The 17,802-nt window shown below is 46.6% G+C and overlaps 1 protein-coding gene across 5 annotated transcripts in view; it reads left to right on the top strand.

Moving 5' to 3' along the window:
- Positions 1-17,802, top strand: part of Dip2b (disco interacting protein 2 homolog B) — a 186,819-nt gene that overhangs the window by 153,476 nt on the left and 15,541 nt on the right. For all 5 annotated transcript variants that reach the window (XM_041642505.1, XM_041642503.1, XM_041642501.1 and 2 more), the window contains 10 exons: positions 1,777-1,886; positions 2,009-2,089; positions 2,541-2,664; positions 7,127-7,248; positions 9,156-9,267; positions 12,291-12,400; positions 12,835-12,965; positions 15,087-15,255; positions 15,990-16,160; positions 16,979-17,040. In XM_041642505.1, coding sequence (XP_041498439.1) covers positions 1,777-1,886; positions 2,009-2,089; positions 2,541-2,664; positions 7,127-7,248; positions 9,156-9,267; positions 12,291-12,400; positions 12,835-12,965; positions 15,087-15,255; positions 15,990-16,160; positions 16,979-17,040 — 1,192 coding nt within the window. The remainder of the gene's footprint in view (positions 1-1,776; positions 1,887-2,008; positions 2,090-2,540; positions 2,665-7,126; positions 7,249-9,155; positions 9,268-12,290; positions 12,401-12,834; positions 12,966-15,086; positions 15,256-15,989; positions 16,161-16,978; positions 17,041-17,802) is intronic.

Here is a 17,802-nt window from a genome sequence, read left to right as displayed (position 1 = left end):
CCCTCTCTCTCTGTCTGGTTTTTTGAGACGTGGTTTCTCTGTAGCTTTGAGGCCTGTCCTGGAACTAGCTCTTGTAGACCAGGCTGGCCTCAAACTCAAAGAGATCCACCTGCCTCTGCCTCCCGAGTACTGGGATTAAAGGCGTGCGCCACCACCGCCCAGCTTTATTTTTATTTATTTATTATGTATTCAGTGTTCTGCCATTATAGATGGTTGTGACCACATGTGGTTGCTGGGAATTGAACTCAGGACCTTTGGAAGAGCAGACAAAGCTCTTAACCACTGAGCCATCTCTAGCCCCTTATTTTTTTTTTAATTCATTTTGAAGGAATTGCAGACTTATAAAAAATTGTCTACTACTATGAAGTTATGGCATATTCTTTATTCAGTTTCCCTAAATATTCACACACATATATACTTTTTTTTTGAGTTCTCACTGTATAATATACAAGTGCTGAGAATAAAAGACATTGCATATTAAGCATCATTGTTCAGAACCTAATGGCAATGATGGTTTTGTGGTTTGTTCTCCATTGACTCTAGATTGCAAACATCATGACCTTTTACCTGTACTGTTTGAACACTTTTTCCAAAGAAGCACAGAACTTTCTCTACTTGTTTTATTTAAGTAGTGTGTAAACGTAGATGAGGCTGGCTGCTTGTTTGTTTTCCAATCACTCAGACCCGAATAATCACGCAGAAATTATTATATTAATTACTACACTGTTCGGTCTGTTAGCTCAGGCTTCTTGTTAACTGACATATCTCAACCCATTTCTATTAATCTGTGTGTCGCCATGAGGCTGTGGCTTACCGGGTAAGGTTCTGTTCTGGCATCTGTCTCCTTTGGCAGCTTCATGGTGCCACTGACTCTGCCTACTCTCTCTATTTTTCCAGCCTGGCTGTATTCTGCCCTGCCATAGGCCGAAGCAGCTACTTTATTAAGCAGTGTTAATAAAAGGCACTCATAGCATACAAGGGGAATCCCACATCATGTCAAGGTTATGTGTTGCATTTGGCTGTCTTATTTTATCTTTAATACATAGACGCTTCTAGGTGTGCTGGTGCCGGTGACAGGAAGCTAAGAGATGTCTGTGAGTTTGAGGCTTGCGATTTGGATTTCCTCATTTACTTTTAATAAAAAACTTCTCATTCCCTCTTTTAAAAAATTATATATGCATGTGTGTGTATGTAGAGTATGTGCACATGCATGCATTATGGCACACATGTGGAAGTCAAAGGACATATGGTTCTAGAGATGGAACTGCTATCAGACCTGGTGGCAAACACCTTTACCCACTAAGCCATCTCACTGGTCTAGCACTACTCAGATTTCTAATGATCTCGGGCCACATCCTGATAGGTGATCAGTTTCTTGCAGACCAGATATCAGTTACTGTAAGCACTCTTTTTTAGGGTTGTGGTGGTCATAGCAAATAAAGCTGTTTGTAGGAACCGGTAGAACTGTGGACTCTGGAGTACAATTGTCCCCATAGAACCAAGCTCAGTGGCCACCTGTGCCCCTTTTTCCCTCACCCTGAGTCTCCTGCGTCTGTTCTGTTTGTCTCCAGCACTTCCCAGCTTTGTTCACAGCATCTTTTGTATACCTTTTGGTTGCCTTTGCACTGGAATACAGGCTCTTCGTCCCATGTCTGAAAGACCACATAATCCCTGACATTGCTGAATGAACTTCTGAACCAGTTTGGGCCAGTCCAGAAACGCTTGGAAGTGTGTAACTTGAGTCTTCACAGGCTTGGTGTCTGCTTCTGTTCACAGGTGTCGGCCCTGCTTCTGTGATGGTTGGGAATCTGGTTGCAGGTAAACGCATAGCACAAGCTGCAGGAAGGGACCTGGGGCAAATTGAAGAGAATGATCTTGTGAGGAAGGTAAGTTCCAGACATGCCAAGTGTCTGCCAGTGAGCTCAGGATAGAGTGCAGATCTGGGTTCATTCCATGAGTCTTTGAGACTTGCTGACCTCAAGTCCTTCTCTCTGCTTTGTGATTTTAGCACCAGTTCCTGGCAGAGATTTTGCAGTGGCGAGCTCAGGCAACTCCTGACCATGTACTCTTCATGCTGCTAAATGCCAAGGTATTGCACTTGCAGGACTGGGGAGAGTTTGCATAGCATGGACAAGGCCCTGGGTTCAGTGGTGATGCATGCCTATAATCCCAGCACTGGAGTTAAACTCATCATCCTCAAACTACGTATATAGGTTACAAGAGACACTGTCTCAATGCAAGCAAACACATGAATAGAATAATTCATGTGTACTAAGAAAGTAAGAAAACATTAAGAAAGAAAGACTCTAAATATGTTTGGTTTAAGTCAATGCTAACATACCCTAAGTACCTGGAACACTGGGAGAGAAAAAGAAATCCATACCTGTCTTTAGTTACCAGGGGAGTTTTCTCAAGAGAATCCTTGGCCTGAGGTGATGTTCCAGAGGCCAAGCCTGTGGAGTGTGATGTCCGCTTGACTGTGCTTATTTGTGCTTGTTTCTCTCTGAATGTCAGCCCACTTATCCTTCTTCTCTTGAAAGGGAACTACTGTGTGCACAGCCAGCTGCCTTCAGCTTCATAAGCGAGCTGAGAGGATTGCATCAGTACTTGGTGACAAGGGACATCTAAATGCAGGGGACAATGTGGTATTGCTCTATCCACCTGGTAAGTGTTGGACTGGTAAACTGGACTCTGCACTGTTCTGAGGTGACACATACCAGGAGAGGAGAGGATGGGAACTTGGGGCCACTATCTGCTACCACAGAGGCCTGGTGCTTTGCACCACCACAGCTCTGCGTGTGCACTTGTTAGAACTGAGCAGTGGGACGGCTCGGCTGAGAATGTCTAGTTTGCAGTCCCTCTGTTTTCATCAGTGCCTGCTTCATACAAGGTCCTCAGGCCACTTGTGGTAGCACACTGCTGTGATTCCAGGCCTAAGGCAGTAGCAGGGGAATTAGTTCCATAACAAGTTATAGACATATCTAGCCTGAGGTGATTAACAAGACTTACAAGTAGCCAACATTGTCCTAGCCCTCAGGAGGCTGAAGTAAGTAGACCTCTGTGAGTTTATATGATAAGTTCCAGGCCAGCCAGAGCTACGTGGTGAGACCTGTCTCAAAACAAACAACAAATAGCCAGGCAAGGAAGCACACACCTAATAATCCCACCCTTGGGAAGTAGAGGTGAAAGGATAAGGTTCATGGCCAGCCTCAGCTACACAGCAAGGAGAAAGCTCAGTAGGTTAAGTGATTGCTACAAAAACATAAGGGCCTGGGTTTAGAGCCCCAGCATCCATATCCAAAGCCAGGCTTGGGTCAGTGAAGGAGCTCGGTGGGTAAAAGTGCTTGTCATGCCTGATGACCTGATGTTGATCCCAGGAACTCAAGGTAGTAAGAGAGAACCAATTCCCAAAGTTGGCCTCTGACCTCCACATGTACACATACATATCACACATACACATACACTAAATAAGTAAGTTTATATTTAAAAAAAATCTGACATGGGGGTATGCACCAGCAGTCCTAACCTTGCAGAGGTAGAGACAGGTGGGTCCCTCAAGCTCCGTGACCATCTCATCTAGGCAAATTGGTGAGTTCCAGGTCCGGTGAAAGAACTTATCTCAAAATAGATGATAAAGAAGCCAGAGAGATGGATCATCAGTTGAGTTCTTGCTACTTTTCCAGGGGACCAGAGTCAGTTCCCAACTTAGTGCCTCACAACCACCTGTAATTCCAGGATCGATGCTCTGTTTTGGCTTCTACAGACATACACACATATAGGTACCTGCTTAGACACAGACACACACATGCACAGGTACATGCTTAGACACAGACACACACATGCACAGGTACATGCTTAGACACAGACACACACATGCACAGGTACATGCTTAGACATACACACACATGCACAGGTACATGCTTAGACACAGACACACACATGCACAGGTACATGCTTAGGCACAGACACACATGCACAGGTACATGCTTAGACACAGACACACACATGCACAGGTACATGCTTAGACACAGACACTCACATGCACAGGTACATGCTTAGACATACACACACATGCACAGGTACATGCTTAGACACAGACATCCACATACACAGGTACATGCTTAGACACAGACACACATACACAGGTACATGCTTAGACACAGACACACACGCACAAGCACATGCTTAGACATAGACACTCACATACACAGGCACATGCTTAGACACAGACACATATGCACAAGTACATGCTTAGACACAGACATCCACATACACAGGCACATGCTTAGACACAGACACACACGCACAAGTACATGCTTAGACACAGACATCCACATCCACAGGTACATGCTTAGACACAGACACACACAGGCACAAGTACATGCTTAGACACAGACACACATCTTGTGAATAATCATTTTGTACAATGTGAAGATGTGTCTTTTCCAAGACACCTTCTGTTTGGTTTAATAAATAGCCAAATTGTTGGATGGTAGTGGTATACTCCTTTAATCTCAGCACTCGGGAGGCAGAGGCAGGTGGATCTCTGTGAGTTCGAGGTCAGCCTGGTCTACAAGAGCTAGTTCCAGGACAGGCTCCAAAGCTACAGAGAAACCCTGTCTCAAAAAATTAAAAAAGAAAGAAGAAATAGCTGAATGGCCGATAGCTAGACAGGAGAGAATAGGCGGGACTTGTGGGCAGAGAGAGGAAGAGAAGGTGAATTGAAGTGTGGGAGAGACACGAGAACCCCGAGTGGAAAGTAAAAGTCACGAGCCACAGGGCAGCACGTAGATTAGTAGACATGGGTTAATTTAAGTTATAAGAGCTAGTTAGAAACAAGCCTAAGCTAAGGCTGAGTTTTCATAATTAATAATAAGTCTCTGGGTCATGATTTTGGGGCTGGCAGTCCAAGAAAGCCTGCTACATATGGTGCAACATGGAATGCCAGATGTTGTGATTCTTTTTATCGTTTTATTAAAAAATAAAACTTGGGGGTGAATATTAGGGACTAAACGAGATCTACGGAACAACTGAAGCACTATTTTCCTCCTCTCCGCTTCCCACTCCTATTCCTCCCCTTGTGCCCTTCTATCTCCCTCTGAGTCTTCCAGGAAACTCTTTGGTCCATCTCAGCCAGCTGAATGTGGACTCCGCTCTCTGAACCGAGGTCGGACTCTATTGGTCATCTCTGAGCATTCAACACAAACAGCTCTCCCCAACACACATGCACACACAAAAGTTTTGAAAAGGTAGAGCACAATGGAGGAGGACAGCCATCTCCAGTCTCTGACCTCTACCTGCGTGTGCACATACTAGTGTCAGCTCAGGACAGAGGTGTGCATAGCATGCGCTCTTGCCCGCTGAGCCGTCTCACTAGCCCAAATAGTCAGAATCCTAAGGGAAAAAAATTTGGGTGGGGGTGGGGTGGGGTTTGTTCACAGACTGAGGTTCTCTCTGTAGCTCTGGAGTCTCCTGGAACTGTAGACCACGCTGGCCTTGAACTCACAGAGATCCGCCTTTCTCTAACTCCTGACTGCTGAGAAAGGCTCCACCACTGCCGGGCTCTAAGTGAAATATTTGAATTGAAAGATTAACACAAGAAAAACAAAGATATTTGCATTCCCTTTCTGTGTCCCTTCTGTCCCCTCACCTAGGCTTCATCGGTACTCTGTTCCCAGTGCTCCATTTCACCGTGTCCTGGTCTTTTCTCCCTCTCCTCCACTTTTTCTGTTCTTTCTACGCTGTTCATTTGTGTGAACACTAATAAGAATGCCTAGAAGACCGTCTGCTCTAGGAGGGATGTGTCCTGTGTGTTTGCATGAAGTTCTCTTCCATCCATCTGTCCGTAATGAGGTGGCAGGTCCCCAGCACTTCCTGAGGCCCCCAGGCTGCACTCGTTGACCCACAGTGTCTAAGAAATCCAGTTTCGCCGGGCGGTGGTGGCGCACGCCTTTAATCCCAGCACTTAGGAGGCAGAGGAAGGCGGATCTCTGTGAGTTCGAGGCCAGCCTGGTCTACAAGCGGTAGTTCCAGAACAGGCTCCAAAGCTACAGAGAAACCCTGTCTCGAGAAAATAAAAAAAAAAAAAAGGCCTTCCAGTTGCTTTTCTTGCAACAGCCTTTGTGCAAGGAAAGCTTGACAGTTCCTCCCTGTCCTTATTTCCTTAGTTAAAATCCTTGATTTCTGCAACCATTTTTCCCAAGTAATAGAAAATAAACATCTTCTAAGAGCTCACGTCTCACCTTGAGGATGTACTCAGAGGCATGACACTTGCTAGCCCTGTCACAGCTCTGGGTTCCATTGCTGGACCACCCAAATATATTTGTGTATATATATATATATATATTCCTTCCTTGTTTCCTGGGCCTCTTTATATAGTTTAAATTGTTTCCTATGCTTCTTTCTTTCTTTCTTTCTTTCTTGTTGTGTTGTTGTTGTTGTTTTAAAGATGATCAGGCTGGCCTTTAACTATCACTATGTAGTCCAGGCTGATCTTGAACCCTTGGCAATATGCCTGCCTCAACCTCTCAAATACCAAGTGTGAGCCACCATGCCAGACTTTTTGGTTTTTGATAGAGTTCCTCTTGTGTATTTCCGACTGTCCTGAAACTCACTCTGTAGACCAGGCTGGCTTTGAACTCACAGAGATCTACCTGCCTCTATCTCCAGGAGTGCTGGCATTAAAGGTGTGCGCCATCGCCCAGCAATGCCGACTTACTATTTTTCTTAATTATTGGAATTTATTCTGTCAGGGTTTTGTTTGAATTGTGGTCAAATAATGCACATGAGCCAGGTATGGTGATGCTCGCCTGTAATTTCAGTGCTTGAGAGACTGTGTCAACACCAAATGAAGCTGAGTAGCGGTGGCCTTTAATCCCACTACTTGTGAGGCAGAGGCAGGCGGATCTCTGTGAATTCAAAGCCAGCCTGATCTACAGAGAGAGTTCTAGAACATTCAGGACTGTTATACAAAGAAACCCTGTCTTGAAAAAACAAAAACAAAACAAACTCAACACCAGATGAATAACTAGCTCTCACACCTGTCACATGACTGGAGACTCTGGATTCAGTTTCTTGCGGTAGCAGTGGCTAAATGATCCCCCTGACAGTGCCCTCTGTCTTGCAGGCATCGAGTTAATCGCTGCATTCTATGGCTGCCTGTACGCGGGGTGTGTACCTGTGACTGTGCGCCCCCCCCATGCTCAGAACCTCACCGCCACATTGCCCACGGTGCGCATGATCGTTGACGTAAGTTCCTTCTGTTTCTGTGTCTGCCCCATTTCATAGAGTCACATTCAGACAGCTAATAACCCCGGTAACTTCTTGCTATGTAGTGCCAAGTTGTCACGTTTTTCTCCTAAGAAGTCTCCCAGCTTGGTGTGGTGTGGTGTGGTGTGGTGTGTGTCTGTGGTCCCAGCACTCAGGAGGTAGATGTACAAATGAGAGTTGTAGGCTAACCTGGGCTTTGTAGAGAGTCTATGTCCAAAACAAAGAAATAAACAGGCAAACAAAACCAGACTAACAGCTGTTCCCTTTTCTGGCCAAAGTGGCGATGATCGTTCAGTGAATGGGAGAGCGATGGGCGAGGGTTGGGATGGGGCGAGGGTTGGGATGGTGCCTATTGGTAGAGTAGAGCAGGGCTGAGTGATTTCCCATAAAGCTCGCCCTCCTCCCTTCTCAAAACAAGGGATGATCTGGCTGACTTGTTTTTACTGCACAAGAACCAGTGTAATTTTGCATGTCAAGTCCTCCCAGTCAGGTCACTTTGGGTTAATTTTGTATATTTAGCCTTAAAAGGTATGTCGGGGGAAGGGCTCCCTGGGCTCCACCCCAGCTGAGAAGTTGAGGGCTGCCAGAGGAATGGAAGTTGCTTTTCCTTAGGAGTGTGGCCACCGATAGGTTCCCGCGTCCCAGGGGTTTTCCTTAGGAGTGTGGCCACCGATAGGTTCCCGAGTCCCAGGGGTTTTCCTTAGGAGCGTGGCCACCGATAGGTTCCCGCGTCCCAGGGGTTGACCCATGCTGTGTGCAGACGGGCAGCGCTAGCTGGACTCAGTAGCTTAGAAGGAGGTTAATCAGCCGGGCGGTGGTGGCGCACGCCTTTAATCCCAGCATTCGGGAGGCAGAGGAAGGCGGGTCTCTGTGAGATCGAGGCCAGCTACAAGAGCTAATTGCAGGACAGGCTCCAAAGCTGTAGAGAAACCCTGTCTTGGGGGGGGGGGGATAATTAATTAATGAGAAATTATAGAAAGGGCATGAAACTGGGAGGGAGATTAGATACAGGGACTTGGAGGAGATGGTGAGGTGAACATAATCAAGACAGTGCATTTGCTTATCGAGTTTCAAGAAAAAAATAAAGATGGAACTTTTAAAAAGCTGTGCAGGGCCAGGATATGGCTCAGTGGTTGAGAGCTTGTTAAGCCTTAGCAACACCAGAACAAACAAAATGCCCTGAATTTTGTCCTAGGGTTGATAGAAAGTTTTAGAATATATGAGAATTGAAATTGACTAAATCTCTTTTGTGTCGTACTCTGAGGCCTTTCACAGAAGGCGGCCTGGGCCAGCGCACTGACTGGCATTTGTTCTCCAAGAGCTGCTGCTGTGTCGGCAGCTTCAGCCACAGCATAGAGCCACGCCCGTCACAGATGATTCCATTACATTTTAATTCAGCAGAAATGTCCTTATTAGCTCATACAGAGAGGCCCGGGGAAGCGCTGGGAGTTTCTTTCTGTTGATGCACTTTGTGGGTGAAAGTAGGTCGTTTTGCTCTTCCTGCATAGCTGAACAAAGCCCGTTTGTGTGGGCACTTCAGTCTGGATCCATGGCCAGATTGGTGTGCACCGTAGGTCTAGATGGCACACACCAGTTCCGGGTGTGCCCACTATCTCCTCCCATTCCCTAAGCACCACAGAGTCCACGTCTTGGTTTATTAGGTCTTTACGAAGATTAGGATTGCAGCGTCCTTCCTGAGAGTATGGCTGGTGTAGGCAGCAGCCCCAGTTAAAAATGCCTGGGAGAATTAAGCATGCCACATTTTCAGAAATAAAAACACAAGAGGAAAAGAATGAAACAACCCTGGCTGATATGGTGAGCAAGCTACTTCTAGCAGCGGCCAGCGCTAAGCCTTCTGGTATTTACTGCTGTCCCTTTGTTTCTAGGTCAGCAAAGCAGCGTGTATTCTCACCACTCAGACTCTGATGAGGTTGCTGAAGTCTCGAGAGGCAGCCGCAGCTGTGGATGTGAAAACCTGGCCAACTATCATTGACACAGGTGAAAGGAGTGTCCCAAGCTGCTACCATTCACTACCAGAGGTTTCCTAGAATCTCACACGTTTGCACAGCTTTGATGTTGTGATACCTTCATTGTCTGCTCACGGAGCAAAGCCAGATACCCCGTGTGTACTACCAACATGGTGGACACAGTAAAGCCACGTCCAAGAACCAGCCCATCATATGCTAAGTGCTCTCCAAACAAAGTATCTTGCTGAATGTGATTGCTGTATCTATAATCTCAGGACTCTACAGACTGAGGCAGGGGGATTATTAATTCAAGCCCAGGCCTTGCCACAGCATAAGACCCTGTCTCGGGGTGGGTAGGGGGAAGGCAAATGGTGTTTCGGCATTGCATTGGCACCCTCCGAAGATATCTGTATCTGGTTATATTTTCTCGCCAGATACATGAGACGGGCTGGAGAGGTAGTTCAGTTGGTAGCTATGGAAGAGTGATGAGCTCCCTTTGATCTCCAGGAACCACATAAACAGCTGGGCACAGAGGTCTGGAGACAGGACTCTAGAGCTTGCTGGCCAGTCTAGCCTAAGTGGGAAGCCCCAGGTCATAGTGAGAGAGAGAGACCCTGTCTCAGAAAAACAAGGGAGATGACTCCTGAGAAATGACACCCAAGGTTGACCTCTGGCCTCCAGTGGCACATAGACAGACAGACAGACACACACATACACACACACACACACACACACACACACACACACACACACAAAGACAGTCTGACCCTTGACTTGTAGATGTGTTGTAATTTAAACAAGGGACTAGAAGTTAGAAGACCTGGGCTCTATCTTGAGCTTCATAAATTTCTATGTAACCCCATTCTAAAATACTGTTGCTGTACCCCAAAATATCAAATTATCCAATGTGTTATGATATGAAAACCAGAATGTTAGCGTGGCATTGGTGGCACATGCCTTTAATCCCAGCACTTGGGAGGCAGTGGCAGGCAGATCTCTGTGAGTTCAAGGCCAGCCTGGTCTACAAGAACTAGTTCCAGGACAACCAGGACTATTACACACAGAGACTTTATTTAATTGGGCAGTGGTGGCAGATGCCTTTAATCCAAGCACTTGGGAGGCGGAGACAGGAAGATTTCTGTGAGTTTGAGGCCAACAAGTGAGTTCCAGGACAGCCAGGGCTGTTATACAGAGAAACTCTGTCTTGAAAAATGGGGGAAAAAATGATTGTACATGAATTTTAGTGATATTCAATCAGATTCAGATATGGGAATAGCTGGAGGACTGGTGGAACAGGAAGAGTGGGGATTCTACACTTAGACAGGGCTTAAATACTGCTGCTGCTCTTGAGAGTCCTCTCCAGGTTGGACAATAATATAAAGTGAGGCACGTAGAGCTTGGTATAATGTCCAGCTGTAGTGTGGGGCCCTAGTGGTAACACATAACCAGAGATAGCCACCCAGTGACATGGAGATTTAAAATTCACGATGGTTTCTTAATCCAGAAACCAAAGGACCACCAAGGGGCATCGTTGAGCTAGGGACATCTTGATATTCTTGGTTTTGACTTGAAAATCTGGGATAAGGGCAAGCTATCCTACCATATCTAGTTTTCTGGAGTCCCGGAAGTGAAGCCCTGCTCGGGGCTCTGTGCATGTCAGGCAATTGTAGGTGTTTTAAATGAGTGGAAGAAAAGAATTCCAAATTCTAGAGGAGGGAGCTGTCTGACTTCTTAAGTAGCTGTGGTAAAATATTATGCAGAAACAGCGTAAGAAATGAAAGGGTGGTTCTGCTCACAGCTCAAGGTGCAGTGTGTCTTGGTGGGGAGTCCAGGCAGCAGGGGCTTGGGAGGAAGAGAGCAACAAATGATCGCCTATGCCTAGCCTTTTCCTTTTTATGTGGTTCAGGAACCAAACTCACATACGGTGTCATTCTCCAATAGGCACCATATCTGAGCTCAGTTACCCTAATCAAGATTATCCTATGCCCAGCAGTGGTGGCCACACACACCTTTAATCACAGCACTTGGGATGCAGAGACTGGCAGAACTCTGTGAGTTCGAGGCCAAGGTTAACCTGATACAAATAATGCCCCCATGTATGTGCCTAGAGGCTGTCTCCAGGTGATTCCAGCTCCTGTCAGGTTAACAGTCAACACCGTCACACCGTGCATGACTAATGTGACACACTAATCTGTGATACGCTTTAATGGGAAAAAGCATAAGAATAATGAATGCATCTTGAGTATATACACAATTGTTATTTTACTGCTTCATGTGGGAGTTAGATGGCTCAGAGGTTAGAGTACTGGCTGCTCTTGCAGAGGTCCCAGGTTCAGTTCCCAGCTGACGTGGCAGCTCACAGCCACCTGTTCCGGTGGGATCCTTGTCTCTTCTGACTTCTTCAAGAGGCTCCTGCATGCATATGTTACTCCTACATACACTTAGGGTCACACACATACACATAAAATAAATAAACATAAAATTTAAAGGCTGGAGAGATGGCTCAGTGGTTAAAAGCACTGACTGCTTTTCCTGAGTTCAATTCCCAGCAACCACTTGGTAGCTCACAACTGTCTGTAATGAGGTCTAGTGCCCTCTCCTGGCCTGCGGAAATACATGCAGGCAGAACACTGTATACATAAACAAATCTTTAAAAAAAAATTTTACGTGGTTGATGTGAGTTAAATTTCCAGTAACCATTAAAGGTAGATATTTGGAGATCTGTTTTAAAGAAAAGGAAAAAGAGATGTCAGGTAAGCCCAGGGACACAGAGCTGGTGACATAGTTGACCTCTGGGATGGAACACCAGCACTCTGCCTTTTCCAAGATGTTACCATTGGGACATCTGCAAATGAATTTGATGGCTGTGGCATTGCAGGTAACCTTTACCTAGTGGCATCATGGCTCCTGCTTGCATTTGAGGGTGACAATAGTGAGCTGCTGGGTTAGACACAGGAGGTTGAGACCTTCACACGTCTTAGAAGCAGTGAAAGAGCAATGGTTTCTGTGTTCAGGCACGTCTGCTGTACATCAGCTTTCTTCTTTGCATTGCAGATGACTTACCCAGGAAACGGTTACCTCAGCTGTATAAACCACCCACTCCTGAGATGTTGGCATATCTTGATTTTAGTGTCTCCACAACTGGCATGCTTACAGGAGTAAAGGTAAAGAAAGCGGTCTCACTCTGCTGGTGAGATGCCAGGCCACAGTGGGCTGACCTCTGCTGTGGAGGCCAGCCGGCTGCACCAGAGGCCAGTGGGTGGAGGGTCAAGTGTCCCGGCTATATTTACATCTGAGCACTGGCTCTTCCAGAGAAAGTTATCTCAAAGGATTTGCACTGTAAAGTGTTGTGGCGGAGTACATGTGCTATAGATAGTAAGAGCTCTAGGTAAAGTCTATGTGCAGTCATCGGTTCAGGTCCCGTGAGGCTGTGCCAGCTGCAGAGTAGAAACCCATCTTCTTAGTTTGTACTTAGGCTAGGCTATGAAGCAGTGGAATCCATACGTCACATGGAGAGTTTGGGGGCTAAAGCTGGTCAGGGCAGTTCCTGTGCCTGTGGGGTGCCAGCTGCATCCCGTGTGTGTCCCTTGCTTTGCAGATGTCCCACTCTGCTGTCAATGCTCTCTGTAGAGCCATCAAACTCCAGTGTGAGCTGTACTCCTCTCGGCAGATCGCCATCTGTCTTGACCCGTACTGTGGACTTGGCTTTGCACTCTGGTGTCTCTGCAGGTAGGATGGAGAAGCCCGCCTGTGGGTTTGGGGCTGTGGCCATCTCCTCCTCCCTTTCCTTTTCTCGGTTTAGTTAACTTTAGTAAAATGCTGCTGTTTCTGAAATATGAGCACCTTTTGTATTTCTGGTGTTTGTTTAGTTTTGTGTGATTGCTTGTTTATTCTCCCTACCTATTTTTCTGCCTCCTGGAACATGGCACTGTTCTGTCGCCTGCTTTCTGTCCCATCCTGTAATCCTAGTTGTAGAAGCCATGCCAGATAGAAGGATGATTTCCAGGTGACGTCTGACATTTGACAGCAGGATGTGCTCTAGGCTGGGCAGGAGAACATGGTGGGATGCAGTGACAACAGCAGGACATGCCCTAGGCTGGGCAGGAGGACATGGTGGGATGAGTGACGGCAGCAGGACGTGCCCTAGGCTGGGCAGGAGGACATGGTGGGATGCAGTGACAACAGCAGGACATGCCCTAGGCTGGGCAGGAAGAGCATAGAGGGATGCAGTGACATCATGTGGCTGGAACGCAGCAGTTTGCCTTGACCAGATTACTTCCTGAGGACTGGCAAGTCTCTGCTCTTTTCACTGCCTGCCAGAAAACCGTATCTCAGGCCTGAATTTTCACTTCCTGTAGAGATGCCAAGAATGTTTCCAAGTGCCTGTCTCTCCTGTGTCCCTGTCTTCATTGGGGTGTGGCTGTCCACGGGGCCAGAGTAGAATGTAGGTGTCATCTTCAGCTTCCTCTGCCAGTTACATGTCTTCATTGGGGTGTGGCTGTCTGCGGGGCCAGAGTAGAATGTGGGTGTCATCTTCAGCTTCCTCTGCCAGTTACATGCAATGCTCATTGGTTCAGTTGTCCTATTACCCAGCTATGCCGTAAAGTCACTGTTGGGTCTTGGAACATTTCAACAAGACCAAGAATGTCTACCTGTATTTCTAGGGGCTAAGGCAGGAGAATCATAAGGCAAGCATGGTTTATAACAAGACCACACCTCTAAAAGGAAAAGAAGTGGCTGGGGAGGATGGCTCCATGGCTAAAAGCCCTTGCTACTCTTGTAAAAGACTCTGTGGCTCCAGTTCTCAGAGAGCTGCACCACTTCTGACTCCCACAGCACACACATGATACACTTATGTACATTCAAACAAAGTACTCATGCACATAAAATAAAATAGCCAGGTAGTGGTGGCACACACCTTTAATCCTGGCACTCAGGAGGCAGATGTAGGTAGATCTCTGTGAGTTTGAGAGTAGCCTAGTCTACAAGAGCTAGTTCCAGGACAGCCAGGGCTACCCAGAGAAACTGTCCTGAAAAACTAAAATAAATAAATACAAGTCTCCTTTAAAAAGGAAAAGAAGCAAAACAACAACAGAACGAGGTATGATGGCTTGATCCTGTGAGTCTAGCAGGAGACTAAAATGGAAGGTTGACCATGAGATCAAGGTCTCTTCTTGTGGGCTAGAGGGATTATTGTATTTTTATACCCTGGCAAATTACCCATTGTACATGGAAGAAAAAGCTGATGAGGTCTTCTAGACTGGATTGATCCAGACCCCAATTCTGGTGTTGCTGGACTCTTGGTGGTACTGAGTTTAGAGGTTAGAGGTCGTGGCTGTAGATCTTCTCGGCGACTCCACATTCCTTTCGTTTTCTCTTGCTGCACTGTTGGGATTCATCTGTCGCCATCCCTTGCCCAGACTCCGCAGCCCGTCTAACTGTCTCCCAGTCTTCAGTAGCTCCAGCTCCAAAACCTATGCCATGGTGGTTTTATAGCAGCTTAAAGCTGCACTTGGTGTGAGACCTTTCACGACTGCTTCAGCCTTCCTGGCCTCATCCTGTGCGTCTGTTCCAGGAATGTTACGCACACCCTACACGCTTTTCCTCTGCCTTCCCACTTGTAGACACTCATCTGGAGTGCTCCCCACTTTCTCAGTTTGAGTGGTTGTCTTTATCCTGTGCTCTTGGATCGTCCTACCGTAGCATACTTTGTTTTTGTGGTCACATGTCTTGTAAGTCGTGCAGAAACGGGATGAATGGTCAGCCTTGTCCCTAACGTGGCCCTCTGCTGCCTCTGCCCTGCTGGTGCAGAGAGTAAGCGCAAGTCAGCTCTCCACTTATTCTTTGCAGTGTCTACTCCGGGCACCAGTCCGTCTTGATTCCTCCTCTGGAGCTGGAAAACAACCTTTTCCTCTGGCTCGCCACCGTCAACCAGTACAAGATAAGGGACACTTTCTGCTCCTACTCCGTGATGGAGCTCTGCACTAAAGGGCTGGGGAACCAAGTGGAGGTGCTAAAGGTGAGGAGCAGCCCCAGCAAGTGATGCCCTAAGAGGCTTGATGAAGGCCAGGGCTTATAATGCTGGCGCAGAGGGAGGTAGACAGACCAGCTTGTCTGCCCTTTGTCTTCTTTCTAGCCAGATGACTGGGAGGCTATTTTGTAAAGATCAGAGAGTTTAACTTTACTTTTCCTTAATTTAATGCATTCTTACAAAGCCTAATTTTATTCTTTGTGGAGGGGTGGGGATTGATTTATATAATAGTATGGGAAACTTACCTCTGATAGTTTTTTTTTCTTCCTAGTAAAATGAAAACCTCAGAATACTGAGGTTGGGTACTCCCTAAAGAAAAGGGCTTATGTGTGTTTCCAGTGACCATATGTGAGGAAGTCAAGTACTAAATTCTCTTTAACAGAGAAATAGGACCCCAAGAACTAAAACAAGAGGTAGAAAGTTAGTGTCCAAGGTCCTAATAAATGAGGAGAAACGTGAGGGAAAGTGGGCAGGACCAGAAACACACTACCACAGAAAGAAAAACTTGAGTTTGGGGTTTTGGCAATGACTAGTGCTTTTCTACCCAACCCTGGCCCTATCACAGCAGGCACAGAGCACATCAGATGTCCCGGGGGTAATTGACTGTGGAAGGTGTTTTAGCATTTCCTTTCAGAAGCTGCCTTTCTCCATTTCTGGGCTAAGAAAGTAGCTCTTGACTTTTCCTGAGCAAAAAGGAATCTTCTTAACCATGTTTCTTCCAGACCAGAGGGATCAACCTCTCCTGCATCAGGACCTGTGTGGTGGTCGCAGAGGAGCGACCACGCATCACCCTGCAGCAGTCCTTCTCCAAGCTCTTTAAAGACGTTGGTCTGTCCCCTCGAGCTGTCAGCACCACGTTCGGCTCCAGAGTCAACGTAGCAATATGTTTACAGGTAACTCCGTGAGCTCATTCTTGCTGTTAGTAAAGCAGGCCAGCAGGCTCCAGAGTGATGCTTTCTTCTGGAGTGAAGAGCTCCAGGACTTCTCCAAGTCCTGCCTGCATTTTAGTAATTAAGATACAGTATACATACAGAATACAGACTCTTTTTTTTTTTTTTTCCCGAGACAGGGTTTCTCTGTATAGCCCTGGCTGCCCTGGAACTCTCTGTGTAGGCCAGGCCAGCCTTGAACTCAGCGATCCAGTTCCACGTGTCTCTGCCTCTTGAGTGCAGATTAAAGGTGTATGCCACCAAGCCCAGCTAATACATAGCAGCCTTCTTTTTTTTCCTGTCTCCTACATGTTTTGCCTTTTAAAAATCAACCTGCATCTATTCTTTTGCCCTGTTGTTCTTGGTGGGTCTAGAGCAGTCTGATTTCATGCTGCTTGGAGGCTCCTGAGGTCGGTGAGTGCAAGGATAAGAGAGAAAGAAGGCGGCCAAGACTTGGAGCGCTCCTGTGACCATGGTCAAGTGACTTGCAGGAAGTGTCACGATACTTTGCTGTGGAATCTCATTGTGTCCCTTGCTCCCATCTCTTTTGGCATGGTGGCTTCTCTCGTCCCTACTCTGAGCCCTGCACCTGCGCAGGAAAGCCCCCTGCATTTGCTATTGTTCCATTGCTTCAGAGACATCTAAGGATGCCAGGGCCAAGATTCCCCATCTTCTGGCTTTGCCAGAGTGAAGGTTTCAGGGGCCTCCATGCTTCTGTGAGATGTGGTACAGAGCCACTCACTTAGCCTTAAATAAACATGTGCTGGTTTGTTCTTCTTTAGGGAACCTCGGGGCCTGATCCGACGACTGTGTATGTAGACCTGAAGTCGCTGAGACATGATAGGTACGGTGAGCAAAGGGCTCGGCCTCAGGGTCAGCACCCCGTCCTCTTCGTGTCTGGATTTCCAGGGCTGGTGGAGGAAGGGAAAGGATTCATGTCTATTATTAATAAATGATAGAATTTTTTCTTATAAAATGAAAGCTTCATTGGCATTTGGTGGGTTTTTGTTTTCATTTTTATTTTGTTTGTTTCCATTCAAAGGGGTAGGATAGGGTTTGAAATGCCAGTTTCTTAGGTAGCCTAAGATGGCCTCAGATTTACAGTCATCTTCCTGCCTCTCATTCTGCTAGATTTTTACAGACGTGTGGACCAGGCATGGCTTGTTGCTTTGTTCTGTAATTAAAATGTAATCTTCGTTCCTAGCTATATAAAAATACTTTTGTGGAACTGGGCATGGTGGTGCATGCCTTTAATCAGAGGCAGGCAGATCTCTGAGAGTTTCATGCCAGCCTGGTCTACATAGAGAGTTCCAGGACAGCCAGAGCTATACAGAAAGTCTCTGTCTACATTAAAAAAAAAATGTCTTTGCTCTGCAGTTTAAAAATAAAAATGAGAGCGATGATAAATGTAGCAGGACAGGGTCTCTGAAACAGCACCGCGTCTAACTCCAGGGTTGTAAAGCCAGCTCCTCTCTAGCTCAGAAGATTTTAACTCTGTCTCACAGTGCACACTGCTAAGATACTGAGTCCACTGCACTCCAGGCTGGTGGCTGGTCCCTAGTGTACCCAGGTATACATTAGGCTGCACCATGGTGATTAGGCATGT

The sequence above is a fragment of the Microtus oregoni genome, unplaced genomic scaffold (assembly GCF_018167655.1).
Source record: "Microtus oregoni isolate MIOR12 unplaced genomic scaffold, Mior012 000077F_ref0000221, whole genome shotgun sequence".
NCBI classification, from domain to species: domain Eukaryota; kingdom Metazoa; phylum Chordata; class Mammalia; order Rodentia; family Cricetidae; genus Microtus; species Microtus oregoni.
Note: the sequence above shows the minus strand (reverse complement) of the source record. Positions and strands in the feature narration are given on the sequence as shown.